Genomic DNA, 18898 nt, shown 5'->3' with positions numbered 1-18898 from the left:
AAGAAGATAAATAGTGGCTGTGCCCCTTGGTCCCACTCTCACTGTTTTTTTGTTTTTTTTAAAATCCGAGATGGCAAATGCATCGGAGACTTCAGAAGCAGGACATCGTAAATCAGTGGGTGATGTCACAGTGGCTTCTTCCATCTTTTAGATCCAGTCCACATGCCAATGAAATTATGGCAGGTCTGTGTGGACAAACAGTACCACCCAGTCCACTCAGTCAACTCTAACAGAGGCAGCACATCAACATTGTGGTAAGTAAGGCACCTTAGGTGAAGAACAAAAAAAAGTGGCACCTGATAAAAATCTAACTCTGATAATATGAGACATATACAGCATAGTTAAGCAAAGTTTCTGTGCACCAATCCAGAAGGACGAGCAACCTCAGAGCCCCAGAGCATCTTTTGGTACGTTGCAACCCAGCAGTGCATTTCCAGCTTCCAGACACACCGCCACACACAGTGCTGAAAATAAAGCAATATTAAGCACAAACACTGTAAAATAAAAAATAAGATAAATAAATAAATATTTATTAGTCTTATTACCCTTCTGAGCACAGAGCCATGATGCAGCCTTCATGGCCAGAAGCTCCCACTCGTCTTTTGCATCCATCTTGAAACCATGAAGCCAGATCAGAGCCAGAATGGTGGCCCACACTTCCTTATTGGCCTAATTCAACAAATTAAAAGCAATGCTTATGCTGAGATTCCAGACCATTTCTCACATCATATTGCCTTTATGTGAAACTACTAATGAACTCTTTCTGTCTCTGCATAAATTGTATATACCAAACCTACCAATGCAGGTTTCAGGTTTTCCACCTCCTTGCTCGTCTTTCCCAGTGTGGAAGCCAGAGCTGGATCTAGCAACCAGCATCCAGAAGTCTCCTGCAGTGATACCAGCTGCAGCAAAGGGTCTTTGACTGGCTGCTGAGACTCAATGCATTCTGCATTCCCGCATAAAGATGGTTTTGTCATTGACATGTCATTGAATAAATTATGCAAAGAGGCCATAGTGACTGTGAGGAAAGCTGTTTTTCCACACATACAGTATAAACACAGATACGCAATAGAAATACTGAAAAATGGCCATGGGCATGAATGTGGTGGTAATTTTGGGCTTGGCCAAGAAGTGTGGTCAAATATCCAGCAAGAATGATGCCAGAAGCTTGTTGATAGTTACCAAAAGTGTCTACTGGAGGTGCAACTTGTTAAGAGACATTTAACCAGATATTAGTGAGGGTGTGTATATATTTGAGCCTGTATGTATACATCTGAGTCTGTGGATTAGAGAAAATCCAAAATAAATTTAAACTAGTGCACCCAATTCTTGTTTTTTTTAAGTCATTAAATATGTATGATGTACAATCATTCCACCCTGGAAAAAGAACAGTTCAAAGAAATTATTATAGCCCAAAATTACCATGACATTCATGCCCATGATGAGTAAACTTCTAACTGTGCATACTGTAGGTTACAGAGTCCAGACAAAGCAATGTCTCTTGTATTGCACCGAGTCTTTGACATGCATATTTCAATAACACCAGTGAGAGAAAAAAATGTCAACATACCACCTGCTGTCTTACTCTTCTTCGGAGGTGAGGCACTTTGAGCACGCTTGAAGCGCGACCCAATTCTGCCGAAGGCTGTTGATAGAGAAGAAATTTTAAGCAAATCACGACAGTCTAATTTTTCTGTTTTCATACATGTATAACAGGCCTGAACAATTTTTTGGTTTTTGGTTTCCAAAAGAATAATCCAAATATTTTTGAGAGATATATATGCAAATGATCTTGTTGACAAGAATGGAGGTGTGATGATGCTGCTCACTCTGCCTGCCCTGTCCTTCCTCTTTCTGGTTTTGTGTAGGAGTTGGGCAGGGTGTGAGAGGTGGGTCCTGAGATGAAGCATGTCTGCTGGCACTTGGATTTTTATTTATTTATTTTTTTTTATAAAGAGCTTGGTGCGACCATTCTCCCCCTCTTCTCCCCAGCAGGATTGCGGTTTGTTTGGGTTTCCATCTTTTAGGGACCTCCAGCACCCGGCTGCATTCACGCACTTGTCCACAGGACCTCTCCTTTATTTTAATTAAATAAATTCATTAAATAAATTTTTGCTCCTGTGTGGTCTCCCTGTGTTGCCTGAACTTTCAGGCTGTTCACAATGGAATGAGGGCTTATCCATTTCAAAACTTGACAAATGGGACCTCGACTGGGATATTTAAACCCACTGGTAAGATTGGCGTTTGAGTCAGTGTTGGTGGTTTACTTAGCTTGATGTTGTTTAGCTGAATTTCTTTTTTAAGTACAGCCTGAAGTAACTCTGGTACTTGTGACTTAAATGCAAGAAAATTTATTTGACATAAAACCAAGTCAAACATTAACGTGGGGTGAAAAAGAAAGAGGCTGAGCAGTTCATCTGGACCAGCTTTTATAGCCAGGAAGGCCCAGGTGATCCATATTACCTGATGACCCTCATATATCATCGAATTATCAGAAAGAACAGGCCAGAAGACAGTAGGTGGGGTGTCCAAATTTGAAGCAAGTTTAAAAGATGATTTTGTAGCTGCTTTTTGGTGGGGCTGTTGTGGTCGTGGCTCTTGTGGTAGAGCAGGTCATCTACTAATCTAGTCCAGCCTGCGTGCTAAAGTATCCTTTTACCCACTGTTCTCAAGCTCGAAGGGGAAGTATTCCAGAGTCTGGTGGCCTAGAAATCAAATGGAACAACAAGGTGTGACTCTGGACAGAACTGTCTCAAGGAAAACATTGAAACTAAAAAAAAGGCAATAACTAGCAGGAACAACATTCTTGGCAAATTGGCAAACTCCTCGTGGTAAGCAGATATGAAGACCCTAAAATCAACTGGATTTCTACAAACTATTCCACTGTAGAATACTGCACTCAGGTGCGGAGGAGGTCAGTCCATGCCAGCAAGATCAACCTGGAGTTGAATAGTGCATGCTGAGTCATCACAGTGCCCCTTCCTGCTTTGCACAGGCTCTCTGGTATTGCACCTCCCAACCTGTGATGAGAGACATTATCAAGAACTGAAAGATACAAACAACTAAATGACATATGGCACCCACTGTTCAACCCCTCAACTGCAATCCTGCAGCAGTTTCATGACCATAGAACCTCTCCGTCCTTGCCAGTCTAAGACATATGACTGCAGAAGTGAGCATAGAGCCACCAGAGCCCACCCAATCATCCCCTTCAACAATTACCTAGTGGAAAATCATTATATAGGAAAGACTGGGTCACCCTCAACGTAGCCTGATCAAAAGTGGGCAAAACCAAGGATAATATGGACAAATGGGGCCCAACAACAAGCACAGAAGGCTCCTATAACAAACCAACTCAAACAATGGAGCATATTCTTCATGGTTGTCCTCGAGAACCTGTATGCACCAATCAAGATCTTAGGGATGCCAACAACAATGCTCTCTCCTGGATCAAGCATTGGTGTGAAAAGATATAAAAGAAATATACAACTGAATGTCATCTGTATTGCAGTGATAAGAAATGGCCTTAAAAGTGCTCAAAATATGCCGACGAGAGAGCAGTTAAAACAGAAACAAAGGACCTAAAACAGAACCTTGTGGCACACCATAGATGAGAGAAATGTACTCAATAGCAGCAGAAAAGCACAGAAGAGGATTTGTTTTACGTAGGATTTATTCAGTTAAATACCATGTATATACTGTATAGATTTGAGTTTGTGTGAATGAAAGGCGCATGCATCTGTGTGCTCTCGTACACAGGTATTCAATATCTAGAAGAAATCCTTTACCTGATCTTACTTTCTCCTTAACAGAGGTCCCTGCAGAGTGGAAAAATCAAAAGGTTAGGCCTTGTTTGTGTTACTCTATGTCCTTAACATTAAATTGGTGCAGTGTGGCTAAAGATCAGTTATATCTTTTGCTTGAAGGAGAATGATTGCCCTTAACATTTCAGAACCTCGATGGTTTGGGTGCAACGCATTGGTTGGATATTTGTGCTACCTTGACCACTGCTGGGCTGACTTGAATTCACTAAATTAAAGTCACGACGGTTTAAATCTGTTACACACAAAACAATCATCTTGATTATCATCATTTAAAAACAGTACTGAAGTTCAGACAAGCAGAAAACTCAATTCAAATAGAAAGCCATCAAGGGCAGAACAAAACACAATAAAATAAAATGGAGGGGGATGTAAAAAGGCAAAGAAGTCAACAAAAGCATGAATACCAGCAAAATACAAGAAAATTGAAAAATGATGCGGCCAATTTTATGAAAATTCATCTTATTTTGTTTTAATTATTTCTATGATTTGAGCCCTCATAACTTCATAAGTACATTAGAATCAAGAATGAAATTTTCAGGGTCAAAAAAACCTCATTGTGTGCAATTTTTTGATAGTCAATATTCAAAACATTTAATATCTGGACGCTTTATTTGCTTCTCTCACAGGAGAGAACTTCAAAAAGCTTTCTTTATCAGTTTATAGAGTTTGTGTCTGTCTCAAGCTCTGATGCTGTTCCCCCAGTAACATACAAAAATACTTTTAAAGTTTAGTTTTTACAGTACAAACTGAAACTAGGTTCAGAAGCAAAATCCTAATTCCAAAAAAGTTGTAACACTGTAAAATGTAAGGAGTAACAGGATGCAATGATTAACAAGGCTCATATCCATCTGCTCCCAGGGTGGTTAAGTGCATGTGTGTGTGTGTGTGTGTGTGTGTGTGTGTGTGTGTGTGTGTGTGTGTGTGTGTGTGTATGCGCCAAAAAATAACATAGAACCTACCTTGACCACTGCGTGGCTGAGGCCCCGGTGAACCCAAACAAAAATAACGAATATTTGAATCTGTGTCACACACAAAAAAAATAATCATCTTCATTATCATTTAAAAACGGTACTCTTGAAGTTCAGACAAGCCAAAGTAGAAAACTACATTCTGGAATAAAGAAAGCCATCAAGGGTAGAACAAAACAAGACACAAGAAAGAGGAGTGGAAAAAAATTCATCCACCAAACTGTGGGCTTTATTATACGAGCAAGAGCATTTCACCAACATCAGAATACACCAAAACCCAACCAACCTGTCTTAAGAAAAAAGAAAAAGTGACTAACCAGATTAATCAAAGTCTGGGTGTAGAAAACCAAATGAGAACCAAATAATCACCAACACCAAACAAAATATAACACAAAGAAGGAACATTTACACATATACAAATTCCCATAGATAATTCCATAAAGTGTGTTTTAATTGATTTTATATATCTATATTAAAAACACCTTAACCTAAATGCCCCTAACCTGGCACTTTGGTTTGTTCCAGGGGCTCATAAGCAGGTAATTGAGCTCCTTTTGCTTCACATTCTGTTGAGGAGACAACCAGGAGAAGGTGAGCACTGCTAACATTAGCACTAGTGATGGTGAGGTGAAGCTTCATGAAGCACTGAAGCTTTTCATTCAATTGGTGAACCCATGGGCCGAAGCTTCATTTGGTCTACTGCGCCATCAAGTGGACTAAATGTAAAACAGCAGCCAGTCCTCCTCCATTTCTCCATCTATCATAACTGTCACTTTAACAATAGCACCAAAAATATCTAACTCAGCGAACTCATCCTCAGTCAATCCTCAAACCATAAATGTCTAGAGTTTTTTTTTTGTTTTTTTTTAATCAACCCTTCCTCAACTAATATAAATACAGATAAAGGTAATGGAACCCCTGGACTCCATTACACCATTTCATAAAATTCAGCTTATTTTTGATGTGATTTGATTTTTCTACCTTTTTTCTGAGTGCTCAAATTTCAGGGTTGGAAAACAGCCAAAATCTCATTCTTGTTGAGCACATTTTTTTTCATTAGTCAGTGCCCAGGCACAGTTGATTTCCAAAGCTCATAAACCCATCTGCTCCCAAACACATCTAAAAAAAAAACATTTGGAACAAGACTATGTTTACGACTGTGCAGCATCCCCTCTTCTTTTAACTGTACGTAAACACCTGGGAACTGAGGAGATCAGCTACTGGACTTTTGGGAGAAGAACATTGGCCCACTCTTATCTGATAGTAGATTCTAGCTATTCAGCAGTCCTGGGTTTAATTTGTAATTTGTGTTTCATGATGCGCCAGATGTTTCCATTGATGAAAAGTCTGGACTGGAGGCAGGCCAGTTCTGTACCTGGACTCTTCCATGAGGGCACACTGTTATAATGGATGGTGTAAACAGCATAGCATCGTCTTGTAGAAATATGCAAGGGCTTCCCTGAACAAGACATGTGGATATGTTGCTCTAAAAGCTGTATATATCCTTCATCACTGACAGCGCCTTTTCTCAGAATAGCAATTCCACAGGCACTAATGTACCCCCAGACCCCAGAGATGCAGGCAGACCCACGGCTGAGGACCTTAGACTGTTCATGTGGGTGAAGCAGGTCGAGAAGGGCACTGAGGTATTTGCAAATGAGAAGAAGGATCTCGTAAGTAACGCGTGACTTGACCAGGAGCCAGATGAGATTTATGAGGGTGAGGTGGGGGTGGCCAAACACAGTTGCTACTTGACCAGATGCACTTCACATAAAAGCTGAAACACTGGCAGCACCTGTGCCATAGAAATGCTCTGTTTCACATTGTTTATATGAATTTACTGTATTTATTGAAAACACAGCTTTTTACCACAGTGTAGTACAGCAGGCACCTGCGCGGAAGTAAAGACATTACGGTGCTTGACTTGATCTCTTATCATGAATCACAACAAGTAGTTTAAAAAGAGTAATGAGGATGTTCAAATGTTCAAAATGTGAAACTATTTGAACGTCTTACACATAACATGTAACCACATAGAGCGATACACACAGACACACACACACACACACACACCACCTGTCCTGTCTCCCTTCTCTCAGCCACTCACATTGATGGAGGACACAGCCCTGTGGGAGAGCTCAAACTAAATGCTGGTTTTTATGTAACACAACATCAGCAACAGCGCAATATTGCTCATTTGCTACTCTAGGTGATTCTGCATTTCAGTTACTTGCTCAGGACGCCCATAACAACTCCAACTTAGCCTGCAAAACAAACACAAAAGCAGGAGATTAAGTAACTTTTGGTTCACGAGTGACGGGAGCAAGAGACTGACAGACGGATCGGGGCTGCATCTGCAGTTATGCAGACGCTGCTCCGGTCTGTCGTGGTAAAGAAGGAGCTGAGCGTGAAAGCAAAGCTGTCGATTTACTGGTCAATATATGTCTCTACCCTAACCTATAGTCACGAGCTTTGGGTAGTGACTGAAAGAATAAGATCGCAAATACAAGTGGCAGAAATGAGCTTCCTCCAAAGGGTGGCTGGCCTCTCCCTTAGAGATAGGGGGAGGAGTGCAGCCATTCGGGAGGCGCTCAGAGCAGAGCCGCTGCTTCTCCACATTGAAAGGAGTCAGTTGAGGCAGCTCGGGCACGTGACTAGGATGGCTCCTGGGTGCCTCTTGGGTGAGGTGCTGCAGCCCCAGGTAAGTGGAAGAGGGAGGGAGGATGGATGGATGGATGGATGGATGGATGGATGGATGGACAAACACAAAATGACAACAACAACAACAAAAAACTCTCCAGATTCCCCAGCATAGTGCTTTGGGGTCTTTTTTTTACTTTTATCAAAAACACTATAATCCACAAAATGACAGTTTAAAAAAAATGAAATTCCATTTAAATCTCATCTGTCTTACCATAATTCATCTTATCAATCATTAAAATAAGTTTCTATTATGAGGCGCAACTCTTCATTACTCAGAAACATCATCTATCATAGATTTAAGATGAGAAAAAGAAGAACATAAACTTCAGACTTTACATGAGAATTATTAAACAAAACATATCTGGCCTCTGAGGTTATTACATTAACCTACAAAAGCTGAACTGTCTGTGTTATACTTTTAAGATCCCTTAATTTTTTTTTTTTTTGAGCAGTGCAAATATTTATTTTACCCCTCTGTTTATTTATAATATCATGGCTCTGATAGAGCTCTGAAACTGTAAGCTTTATCCATCCTTTAAACACCAAAGGCTATTCAGTTTTGCTCTGGCGCTGCCCCACAGCTTAATAAAGCCGACATGGAAATCACTTTGGTCTACGTCAAAGTTAAATAAAAGTCATTGATTGAATGTGGTCGGTGAGGGCCTACAAATGTAATGTATCTATTTTCTAATCTGTGTTCTAGTAGTGTAACGTTCAAGGACGTCAGGGACAAGATTGTAGACCTGCACGAGGCTGGAATGGGCTATAAGACCATCAGCAAGAAGCTGATTATTCTGAAATGGAAGCACTATAAAATGATCACCAATTGCCCTCTGTCTGGAGTGCCATGCAACAAGACGACAAAGGAATGGCTATAGAAGAAGCACGTTAAAGTCATGGAGTGGCCCAGGCAGTCTCCAGATCTCAATCCTATCGAAAATCTGTGGAGGGAGCTGAAGCTTCAAGTTGCCAAGTGGCAGCCAAGAAACCAAAAGGATTTAGAGTTTCTGTAAAGAGGAGTGAGCCAAAAATCCCTCCTGTGATGTGTACAAACCTGGAGACCAAGAAGTGTGTTACTGTTGTGTTTGTCAACAAGGGTTTCTCCACCAAGTACTTTGCTTACTTTGCTTGGGGATCAAATGCTTATTTCACTTAATGACACACAAATCAATTTATAACTTTTTTCATATTCTGTCTCTCTCCATTAAAATGAAAGTACCATAAAAATAGAGACTGTTCATTTCTTTGGAAGTGAGCAAACTTAGAAATTTAGCAGGGGATCAAATAATTATTTCCCCCTCAGTAACAGCAAATTGAGAATAAAAAAATATGTTTTCTGCCTCATGAACTAAGTGCATGCAGTGCACATTTCATGCTGCTGTGACTTTAGGCCTGACTTCCTTCAGTGGTGTTAGGTACAGGTCTACAGGCTGCATGTGTAAAATGTATCTCTTCAGCAGAAAAACATGTTTTATATGTTTTAAAACATATCAAATAAAATAATCAGAGAAAATGTTCTGCTTCTAGACAACTTTATGCTGAAACTTTGAATATAACCTGCTCCAGACCAGGTAAGTGTTCGATATATGTTACTGTGGCAATCTAACCTAGTTAAGAGAGCCACCTCGGTGACAATGAAAACTCTGCCTCAGAGGTTAGAATATGTTGCAAATAATAATGCTTCATAGTATCAGTACTCTGAGTTTGCTCTGTGCTATTAAAGTAGCACTTATAAGTAAAACCCATTTAAGCAAATACTCACTGCTTAGTGGAATATATCTGGATATCAGGGGTCCTTGTATAGCCTCGCCACTGCTTTTGTTGACAGCAATGAAAGCAGTAAAGGCACTGATCACTACCGACTGGATACTGAGCTGCACCACCTTATTCTTTACTCCTCCACCTTGTTGTTCTCTGTGCTTTTTCTCCTCCCTCTCAAAGGAGTGAATCAGAGCGCGAGCAGCCAACATGTGGACTGTTAATCTGCAGACAGGAGAAAGGACGAAGTACTGTTGGGATTTAAATTAAATTTCCATCCTAGTAATGGATCAATAAGGACATATTTACTACAACTATTTAATGACTGGAAATCAGACATGAAATTAACTGTTTTTCTCACTGCTATGAAAAGACTAGCATTTAGATGTTGTGCTCTGAGTTAAAAGGAAATGTCATCATGTTGACATACTCACTGTGCTTCACTTTGTAGTCAGTATCTAATTCTACTACCAGACTAACAGCTCATTTACCCAGTGTCTGCTGCAGGTCTGAGACTGAAGTGCAGCTGGTTCTCAGAGGGATGACCTGCCAGGCTGTACTTCACTGTCACACAGCCCTCTGCTGCCTCTGAGCTCTGAGACAGAATTACAGTGTTTGAAGTCATGTTAATGACTGTCATCAAATACCTAAACAACAACATGACGGTGCTGCTTCTACCTGTCCAGTGAGCTGGGCATAAATCAGTGACCTCTGACCCTGGAAAAGTGCTGTGATTGGTGGAGAGAGGACAGTGACAGACACTTCCTTTGGTAAATCCCATGTGACTGAGATGTCGACCACAGTCGGCTGCAGAGCAAATCGCAGCAACTGCATCACCTGAAAAAGAATTAAAAAATTAAAAAAGACTTGTTGTAATTATTAAATTACAGTTTCTTCTGAAAAACAGGTTTCTGTGGTGGTGTTTAACTTGACTTTGTATTTTAACTTGAGTTTATTGTCTTACTTTTGGTTGCATCCTGTCAGTCCCTGTGATGAACTGAGCGTGACCTCCTCCTTGCTTGGCCATCCCATTGATGAGAGCAGAGCTGGCCCCTTCCCCAATCCCAAAAGAGAAACACCTGCAGTACAACAGTTTTCTTGAAGTACATTGAGGACATGTTGGACATCCTCAAAATTGTGTAGATATAGTTGTGTGTTTGTGGTTCCACCTGTGAGAACCTGAATTCTTCTTCACCAGATCTATCACTTCTTTGGTGTTCCCCACCTCTCCATCAGTAAAGACAAACAGCTGAGAGGAGAGTTGGTACATAAGGGACAGAACATCAGACCCAGAAACACACAGTTTGTGCTGAGAGCTGAGTTAGCTTTCAGAAACACAAATGGTTTTTATGATAATGTGCAAACAACAATGTACAGTTAGTATGAACTCCAAACAAAAGTGTTACCTAAACACCACATTAACTTTGTATGCCTCTTCCAACTGGACATGAAAATGAAGCAATAAGAACAAACTCTCATCCATGGTGTCTGCAGATGTCTGTGTACCTCTTGATAAGATAATATTTTCCCGGCCTTGATCATGTTGTGGGCAAACTGCCTGGTTCCATTATAGGAAAAGAAAGTAATTCACTATACCTCACCTCCTCATATTTTAAGGTGTTTTAAGTTTACGCTTAGATGAGTATTCACTGTAGTTAAGAAGTCATTGTATTGTGTGCGTGTGTGTGTGTGTGTTACCTGTCTAGTCTGATTGGGAATGCAGGGCTGGCTGTAAATATGTTTGAGGGGCTGCAGGATCTCCGTTCCTCCCAGATTAGCCTCCATCTGCTCAACTTTCTTCAGAGCCTCCTTCATGGTCTGCTGGCTGTACTCCACACTCTTACTGCCATCACACAAACATGCACCAAAACACACAAACATGCAGATAATTTACCAAACAGAGACTTTCTTGAGCTGACTGAGATGAGGGTGAAACTTACCGAAAGATGTGTTCATATCTGGACCCAAAACTGTAAATGTTGAAATAGCAGCCCATTGGTAAACTCTTCAACAGGAGCAGCAGAGTATCCTTAAGAGAAGAGGGAAAACATGGTGAGGTGCTGAGACTATAATTTGATAACTGTAACACCACATTATAAATACCTTGGTACTGCGGATGTTAGTATTACTCATACTTCCAGATCGATCCACTAAGAACACAAACTCTCCACATGCAGGTGTTGAAGACATCACAGACTGGGGGAACTCAGGGTACAGACTCACCATCACCACTGGATCACCCATCAGAGTGCCTGAAAAAGAAAAGGGAGAGAAAAATTACACAAATTTTATTCCAACACATTTAACTCCTGACATGAAGAATGACAATGAAATTTTTATTTGCAAACCAACAACTTCACAGTTTTCACTGACCTGCCTCAGCAGAGGCCTGTCCTGCCTCCACCACAGCAGTGGGCTGGTGGACGTCTTTGTAATAAATCAGCAGTTCAACATCTCTGTCAAACTTGTGTCCTGCAGCCAACTTGACCTGCAGACCACAAACACATTCATATTTAGTTCTCAGTAATCAGTAACAACCACACACAGCAGACACATCAGCACTCTACCTACCGTGGCCTGGGTTTGATCAGTGATGAGGTACTGGAGAGGGTCCAGGGAGCAGTTGGACTCTACTTTAGAGACTGGACGAGGAGAGGACACTCGGGCAGAGAAAGACAGACTGTAGGGCACCAGAGAGGCTGGAACAGAAGTCACCTGGACACCTGCACCTTCACTACCTGCACACAACATCAGGTTAGAAGTCAAGTCTCTGTTCCAGTTACAACTTTAAATGACACAGAAAGAGGAGAAAAATTACATTGCAGTTACAATAATAAGTAAACATGCACAGAATAGTCATATCTCAGTGAGCATCAAAAAATCACTACTTCTGGATAAGGGTTATTAACTTATTTTATGTATTCATTCAGTCTCTGTTTCTTTTTATTGGTAGTTTAAATTTGAATAGAGTGTAGCTCTTCTTGTAGTAATAATAAATTAAGACAAAAAAAAAAAAAACTTATGTAGAGATGTAGTACACACTGAGGTGTTTTTTATGGAGTAGTCTAATAGTCCTTTAGAAAAATATTTAGTCAGCCACTTATTGTGCAAGTTCTCCTACACAGAAAGATGAGAGGTCTGTTATTCCCATCATAAGTACACTTCAACTATGAGAGGCAAAATGAGAAAAAAAATAAAAATAAAAAAATCCAGGAAATCACATCGTAGGATTTTTAAAGAATTTATTTGTAAATCATGGTGGAAAATAAGTAATTGGTCAGTAACAAAAGTTCAACTCAATACTTTGTAACATAACCTTTGTTGGCAATGACAGAGGTTAAAAGTTTCCTGTAAGTCTTCACCAGGTTTGCACACACTAGCTGGTATTTTGGCCCATTCCTCCATGCAGATCTCCTCTAGAACAGTGATGCTTTGGGGCTGTCGCTGGGCAACATGGACGTTCAACTCCCTCCACAAATTTTCTGTGGGGTTGAGGTCTGGAGACTGGCTATGCCACTCCAGGACCTTGAAATGCTTCTTACGGAGCCACTCCTTTGCTGTCCGAGCGGTGTGTTTGGGATCACTGTCATGCTGATAGACCCAGCCATGTCCCATCTTCAATGCTCTCACTGATGGAAGGAGGTTCTTGCTTAAAATCTCACAATACACGGCCCCGTTCATTCTTCCCTTAAACAGCCCCAAAGCATGATGTTTCCACCCCCATGCTTCACAGTAGGTATGGTGTTATTATGATGCAACTCAACATTCTTCTTCCTCCAAACACAACGAGTTGAGTTTTTACCAAAAAGTTTTATTTTGGTTTCATTTGACCACATGATGTTCTCCCAGGCCTCTTCTGGATCATATGCTCTCTGGCAAACTTCAGATGGGCCTGGACATGTACTGGCTTAAGCAGGGGGACACACCTGGCACTGCAGGATTTGAGTCCCTCTCAGTGTACTGTGTTATGGTAGCCTTTATTAATTCGGTCCCAGCTCTCTGCAGGTCATTCATCAGGTCTCTCCGTGTAGTTCTGGGATTTTTGCTCACCGTTCTCATGATCATTTTGACTCCATGGGATGAGATCTTGCGTGGGGCCCCAGATCGAGAGAGATTATCAATGGTCTTGTATGTCTTCCATTTCCTTACAATTGCTCCCACAGTCCATTTATTCACACCAACCTGCTTGCTTATTGTAGATTCACTCTTCCCAGCCTGGTGCAGGTCCACAATTTTCTTTCTGGTGTCCTTCAACAGCTCTTTGGTCTTGGCCATGGGTCTGACTGTGTGAGGCTGTGAACAGGTGTCTTTTATACAGACGATGAGGTCAAACAGGTGCCAATACTACAGGTAACGAGTGGAAGACAGAAGAGCTTCTTAAAGATGAACTTACAGGTCTGTTAGAGCCAGAAAGCTTGCTGGTTTGTTATTGAACAAATACTTATTTTCTACCGTGATTTACAAATGAATTCTTTAAAGATCCTACAATGTGATTTTTCTGGATTTTTTTTTCTCATTTTGCCTCTCATAGTTGAAGTGTACCTACGATGGGAATTACAGACCTCTCTCATATTTCTGTGTAGGAGAACCTGCACAATCAGTGGCTGACTAAATACTTTTCTGCCCCACTGTATATATATTTTTTTTCAACCCTCAATACATACCCTGAGGTTGGTATTGAGGGTTGAGCACAGCAGGCAGACAGAACCTCAGCCCATCATCAGCCTGCACAGCCAGCTCAGTGACGTACTCCAACCTGATGGAGGCGCTCTCTCCTGGAGGCAGACTGCCCACACTCAGAGAGAATATATCTGGACTCTGCTCACTCTCCTCCAATAGGAAGACCTGCTGACCGGAGCTCAGAGCATCATCATACTCCTCACGAGCCTGAAGGACGGAGACACACGTCAGTATCATTCACTGTGTTTATTGTTGTCTTTAATCTTACTTATAATGAGGTCATATTTACTGTCCAGCTCACCTCCTGTTTCTCCTTCACCTCAGCTACAATCTGTGTCTGTCCAATCTTAGCACTGAAATGACAGACAGCAGCATCTCCAGGCAGAGGGAAGACAAAAACAGCCTCTAATGGTTTGTCCTCCTTGTTCTCGTAGTTCAGAGTGGAGACCACTGTAGCCACATGGTCCCTCACCTCCAGCTCCACCTCAATGCTCTTCAGAGGAACTGACAGAGAAACAGAATTAAACCTACAAAATCATAATAAATTAAAGTCAAACCAAAAATGTCTGTCCCTCCTTGTCTCCCTGACACCATCTTTATTAAATGTTGACTGCTCACATCTTACCTTGTTCCTTCTGGACAGTTAGCAGACCACAGGGCACCATCTTATTACCTACGCACAGCTAAACAAGGGATTTAATTTTAATATAATTGTTACATTTACATGTCACTGTCATTTACATGTCTTACAAATAGAGACAGACAATTCACTCAGACATTGCTGAATGGTGTAACATCAGGTCTTTTTCAAAAAGCTTTCAACAAAACACCAAAAGTAATAAATAAATGAACTAATACAAATAAAAATAATTCTTTAAAAATATATGAAATATTATTATGGGAAATACTTAAGAAGAAATGTTTTATTGTCTTGTATCAAATCATTTATTTTATTTTCAAATAATATAATTGTCATGATTGGCTTTATGGCAGACAGGAGATGGACCCAAGATGCAGGACTCGGAAGCCAGGATGTAGGCTGTATTCCAGGAAGCAGGTTTAGCTAACAACTCTCTTTGTTAACCCTGAAATGAAGGAAACTTTTTTGTTCCAGAAACAGAATTAACTCTGAGTCAGTTACCATCGTAACAGGTTCTGTGACCCTAACCTGGTCACTGGCAGGTTTCTCTCTGACTCCACCCCTCCTGCTGCACCTGAACCACCTGTCTGACACTCCGATTCATTTCCTCATTCATAAAGTTGCTGTCAGAGCGAGCAGAGGAGCGAATTCATCTGCAGACATTTTTAAAAGTGCTGAAATCTCAGCTTGATGTCAGTTCATCATCTTTTGTACGTAACATGAGTGCTTTTAGAGTCATTCACTTATCAACAGGCTGTAAGGACGGAGACAGCGACAGTGGTCAATCATTTGTCGTGATGTAAAAGGTCACTGATGGTAAAATGTCTGGATCTTGGAAATTATGTGAATGTTTGAAGTTGAGGCTGAAATGTTTTTAGGACTTGAAAACTGAAGTAAATATATTTAAAGTGACTTGAATACTGTCAACATTTTGAGAGTTATGGTGTCTGAAATTCAGAGTATGAATCTTGACATATTTTCCACTGAAAATCACCTACATCACTCCTAGTGGGCCTACCCAGAATCGGATCAGCAAACCATGTCTGAGTCCACTTGCACAGCAGGAGGGATCCAAAGCGGATCAGGTGCATGAATTTAGATCATATTATTCCCAGATCTAGTTCAGACTTCAGTTAGTTCATCCCATCCAGAACCATTTATAATGGCTTAATTTTTCCCGATACAATCTGCATTCTTTTTTTAAAATGGCTCATCCTCCCAAAACTGTACTGAAACCTGTAAAAGCTAACAATATTGACTTTCTTAAACCTCGGTTGTCACCATTAAGTGTTAAATCAAACGGACACATTGGCACATCGCTCGATCCAGAGGATGATGTCATCATCTTACAGTACGATATAATGCCTGTGCAGAGGAGCGGTGATGTTGTGATCAGCTTTCATGGTCTCTCCGCAGGCCTGACGTGCACGGAGCAGAACTTCATCACCAAAGCCGGCAGTCAGCTCGTCGCCGCGGTGCACGGCATCATCATCGTAGCTCCGGACACCAGCCCACGTACGAACCCACTCTGACCCAAAGCACCTTAACATGAGTGCACTTTCTCTTTGTGCTGATGTTGATTCCCACGCTTTGTTTTGTAGCCTTGGTTCTGCTCAATGAAATTTTTGCGGAGTATAAAGGCTACAGTTTGTTCAGTGGGGTCTCTTCAGCGTTCTTCGAGCATTTGTGTTGATCTTTTTTCTGAGATGTGCATCGGCCATCTCTCGTCCTTCCTTAGGTGGATGCAACATTGAAGGGGAGGATGAGAGCTGGGATTTCGGGACTGGTGCTGGTTTCTATGTCAACGCCACCCAGGAACCGTGGAGGACCAACTACCGCATGTACGCCTATGTCACAGAGGAGGTGTGATGGATTTAAGTCTTCCAATCACTGCAAAAGCCTGCAAAATTACTTAAAGCCACTCAGTGTTTTAAATGATCTTCTTGCCTCTGTCAGCTCCCTAAACTGATCAACGCTAACTTCCCCACCGACCCAGAGAGGATGTCCATCTCCGGCCACTCCATGGGCGGCCATGGGGCGCTCATCTGTGCTCTGAAGAACCCTGGGAAATACAAGGTACTGTGTGTTTCACTTGTACAAGAGGACAGTTAGTTAATCTATATATTCTGTAACAGACATCAGTTTTCATTTTCCCAAAGATCAGTCAAGGTCTACCGTATGCATTTCTGCCTCATTGTGCAAATGAGGAGGGCTGCCTTCTTGCTGCAGCTCCTCTACTATTGGTCAATAAACAGGAAGGGCTGCCTTCTCCAAGAACCTCTTTAAAAATCCGACAATCATGAAACTCCATTTCACATTTGTTTCACTTTGTCTCCGGGAACCTCTGTGTAAACATTTTAATGCCACAGATCATCACCTGCAGGCTCGCCTCGCCTCTCTCTTCACTTCCCATTGGTAGAAACATTTTGTGAATGACTGAACGGTGCTGATGGATTCTGATGTGTCTCCTGCAGGCTGTGTCTGCATTCGCTCCCATCTGTAACCCGATGCAGTGTCCCTGGGGACAGAAAGCTTTCTCGGGATATCTGGGCTCTGATAGGTCCACATGGGAGGTAAGAACACTGCAGATTGTGGCCTATGAAAACATTACCTCCACACTGCTGGATGAAAATCTCGGAGGATGAGAATTCAGCCACCTGAGGAGAAGGAAAGGGCAGTTACGGTCATCACACTAATTCTCCAACTCTTTCTTTCAGGCGTACGATGCTACTGTGTTGGCGGCTTCGTATTCTGAACCTCAGCTCGACATCCTCATCGATCAAGGCCAAGACGACCAATTCCTGTCAGCCAGCCAGCTTCTCCCCGACAACCTGATTGCCGTCTGCTCCGAGAAGAAAATCCCCGTCGTCTTCAGGCTGCAGCCGGTCCGTTCCTTAATACAGCAGCTTGTCATTGTAACCTTTTTATTTGAGAGAAGTTTGATTGGTTTATCATTTCTGATCGTCTTGTATTTATGCAGCTATTTAGTGTTATTCAAAGACAGTTTAAAAGAAGTAATGCACATCAAACTTCTACAGCTTGAGTTAAAACGAGGTGTTTGTCTCGTGCAGGGCTATGACCACAGCTACTTCTTCATCTACTCCTTCATGAACGACCACATCAAGCACCACGCCAAGTACCTGAACGCCGCAACTGCCACCACAGTTTGACCCGTCAGTCCGGTCCACTCTGAGCCTGCTGCTCTGCTGCCATCACTCACCTCTTCTGTCTCATTTCTCTTCTGACCTCCTGCAGCACTGAGCGTGTTCAGTACCCGTTTCTCAGAAACCCAACTCTGTAACCAAGCATGTCAGGTCACTGACGTTTCATCCCACTTGGAAGCCTTTGTGCCTTCACTCTAAAAAGCACTTACCTGAAGTCTGAGATGAGAAGAGAAACGTCTGTTTTTAGTATTTTGGGGGGAGCTGTGGTTACAGCAACAATGTCTCTAAGATCAGGAAACGTTCCTGTGACTGCCAGCATGTGGGTTTTCTTCAGGCTCTGAGTCGGGGCAGAGGTCTGTCAGTTTTTCATCAGAATTAAAACAAAAACTTGATCAGATCCATTTTGGTGTTTTGTCCTCATTGAATTCCCGTTGGATGTTTTACAGCTTATTCAGTCAGAGAGGATCTGCAGTGCAGTCACAATTACGCTGCAACTTAAGTACAAAAGCAGCATTTTAGGAATTTACACATTTTTGCCTGGTGGGGTATCATCATCATCATCATCATCATCATCATCAGGCAGGCAAATCAGGAAGGATACCATACAGGCTGCTCTTACTGAGAGCTACAATCGCTGACACTTTGTAATTTGGAGATCTTGATAGAATTGATGCACCTTTTTATTTTGCAGGTTTCCCGATGGTGCAGTTTTATACAGACATGGACAAATTTATTGGTATCCTTCCATTAAAGAAAGAAAAACCCACAATGGTCACTGAAATAACTTGAAATCAGACATTGATTTGAATTGTGGTTCAACAGAATTAATGAAACTGGCCTGGACTCTTAGAAAAGATGGAGAATCAGCTGACCACAGGGACATGTTAAACTAAGGTGTGTCCTGTAATTAGCATCACAGGTGTCTTCTAGCTTGTAATCAGTCTATTTAAAAGGTGAGAATTAGTCACTGTGCTGTCTGGTATCACAGTGTGTGCCACACTGACCACAGAAAGCTCAGCACAGAACTGTGTCTGGAGATGAGGGAGACAATTATTGACAAGCATGTCAAAGATAACTTGAAATAGATCTTTATAATCACTGTTTGGTCATGTGTACTTCATGCCAGTGCAGGTAATACAACATTGTGCTTCAGCATTCATA

At 41.6% G+C, this 18898-nt stretch overlaps 2 protein-coding genes across 2 annotated transcripts; one reads left to right on the top strand and one right to left on the bottom strand.

Annotated features, from left to right (window-relative positions):
• Positions 1-384: 384 nt before the first annotated feature.
• Positions 385-14598, bottom strand: LOC115790510 (von Willebrand factor A domain-containing protein 5A-like). Its single transcript, XM_030744306.1, has 17 exons — positions 14559-14598; positions 14235-14437; positions 13918-14140; positions 11825-11991; positions 11627-11741; positions 11357-11505; positions 11194-11282; positions 10952-11096; positions 10423-10502; positions 10218-10332; positions 9932-10090; positions 9745-9848; positions 9258-9478; positions 1571-1645; positions 798-946; positions 546-669; positions 385-464 (listed from the first exon to the last, which is right to left on the bottom strand). Exons 1-17 carry the CDS (start codon positions 14596-14598, stop codon positions 385-387), a joined length of 2238 nt encoding a protein of 745 aa, XP_030600166.1.
• A 1336-nt stretch (positions 14599-15934) lies between these two features.
• On the top strand, positions 15935-17988 carry LOC115790508 (S-formylglutathione hydrolase-like). The gene is made up of 6 exons (XM_030744305.1): positions 15935-16088; positions 16312-16436; positions 16530-16649; positions 17048-17146; positions 17291-17458; positions 17645-17988. Exons 1-6 carry the CDS (start codon positions 15935-15937, stop codon positions 17741-17743), a joined length of 765 nt encoding a protein of 254 aa, XP_030600165.1. The 3' UTR covers positions 17744-17988.
• Positions 17989-18898: the final 910 nt, after the last annotated feature.

The sequence above is a fragment of the Archocentrus centrarchus genome, chromosome 13 (assembly GCF_007364275.1).
Source record: "Archocentrus centrarchus isolate MPI-CPG fArcCen1 chromosome 13, fArcCen1, whole genome shotgun sequence".
NCBI lineage: Eukaryota > Metazoa > Chordata > Actinopteri > Cichliformes > Cichlidae > Archocentrus > Archocentrus centrarchus.
Note: the sequence above shows the minus strand (reverse complement) of the source record. Positions and strands in the feature narration are given on the sequence as shown.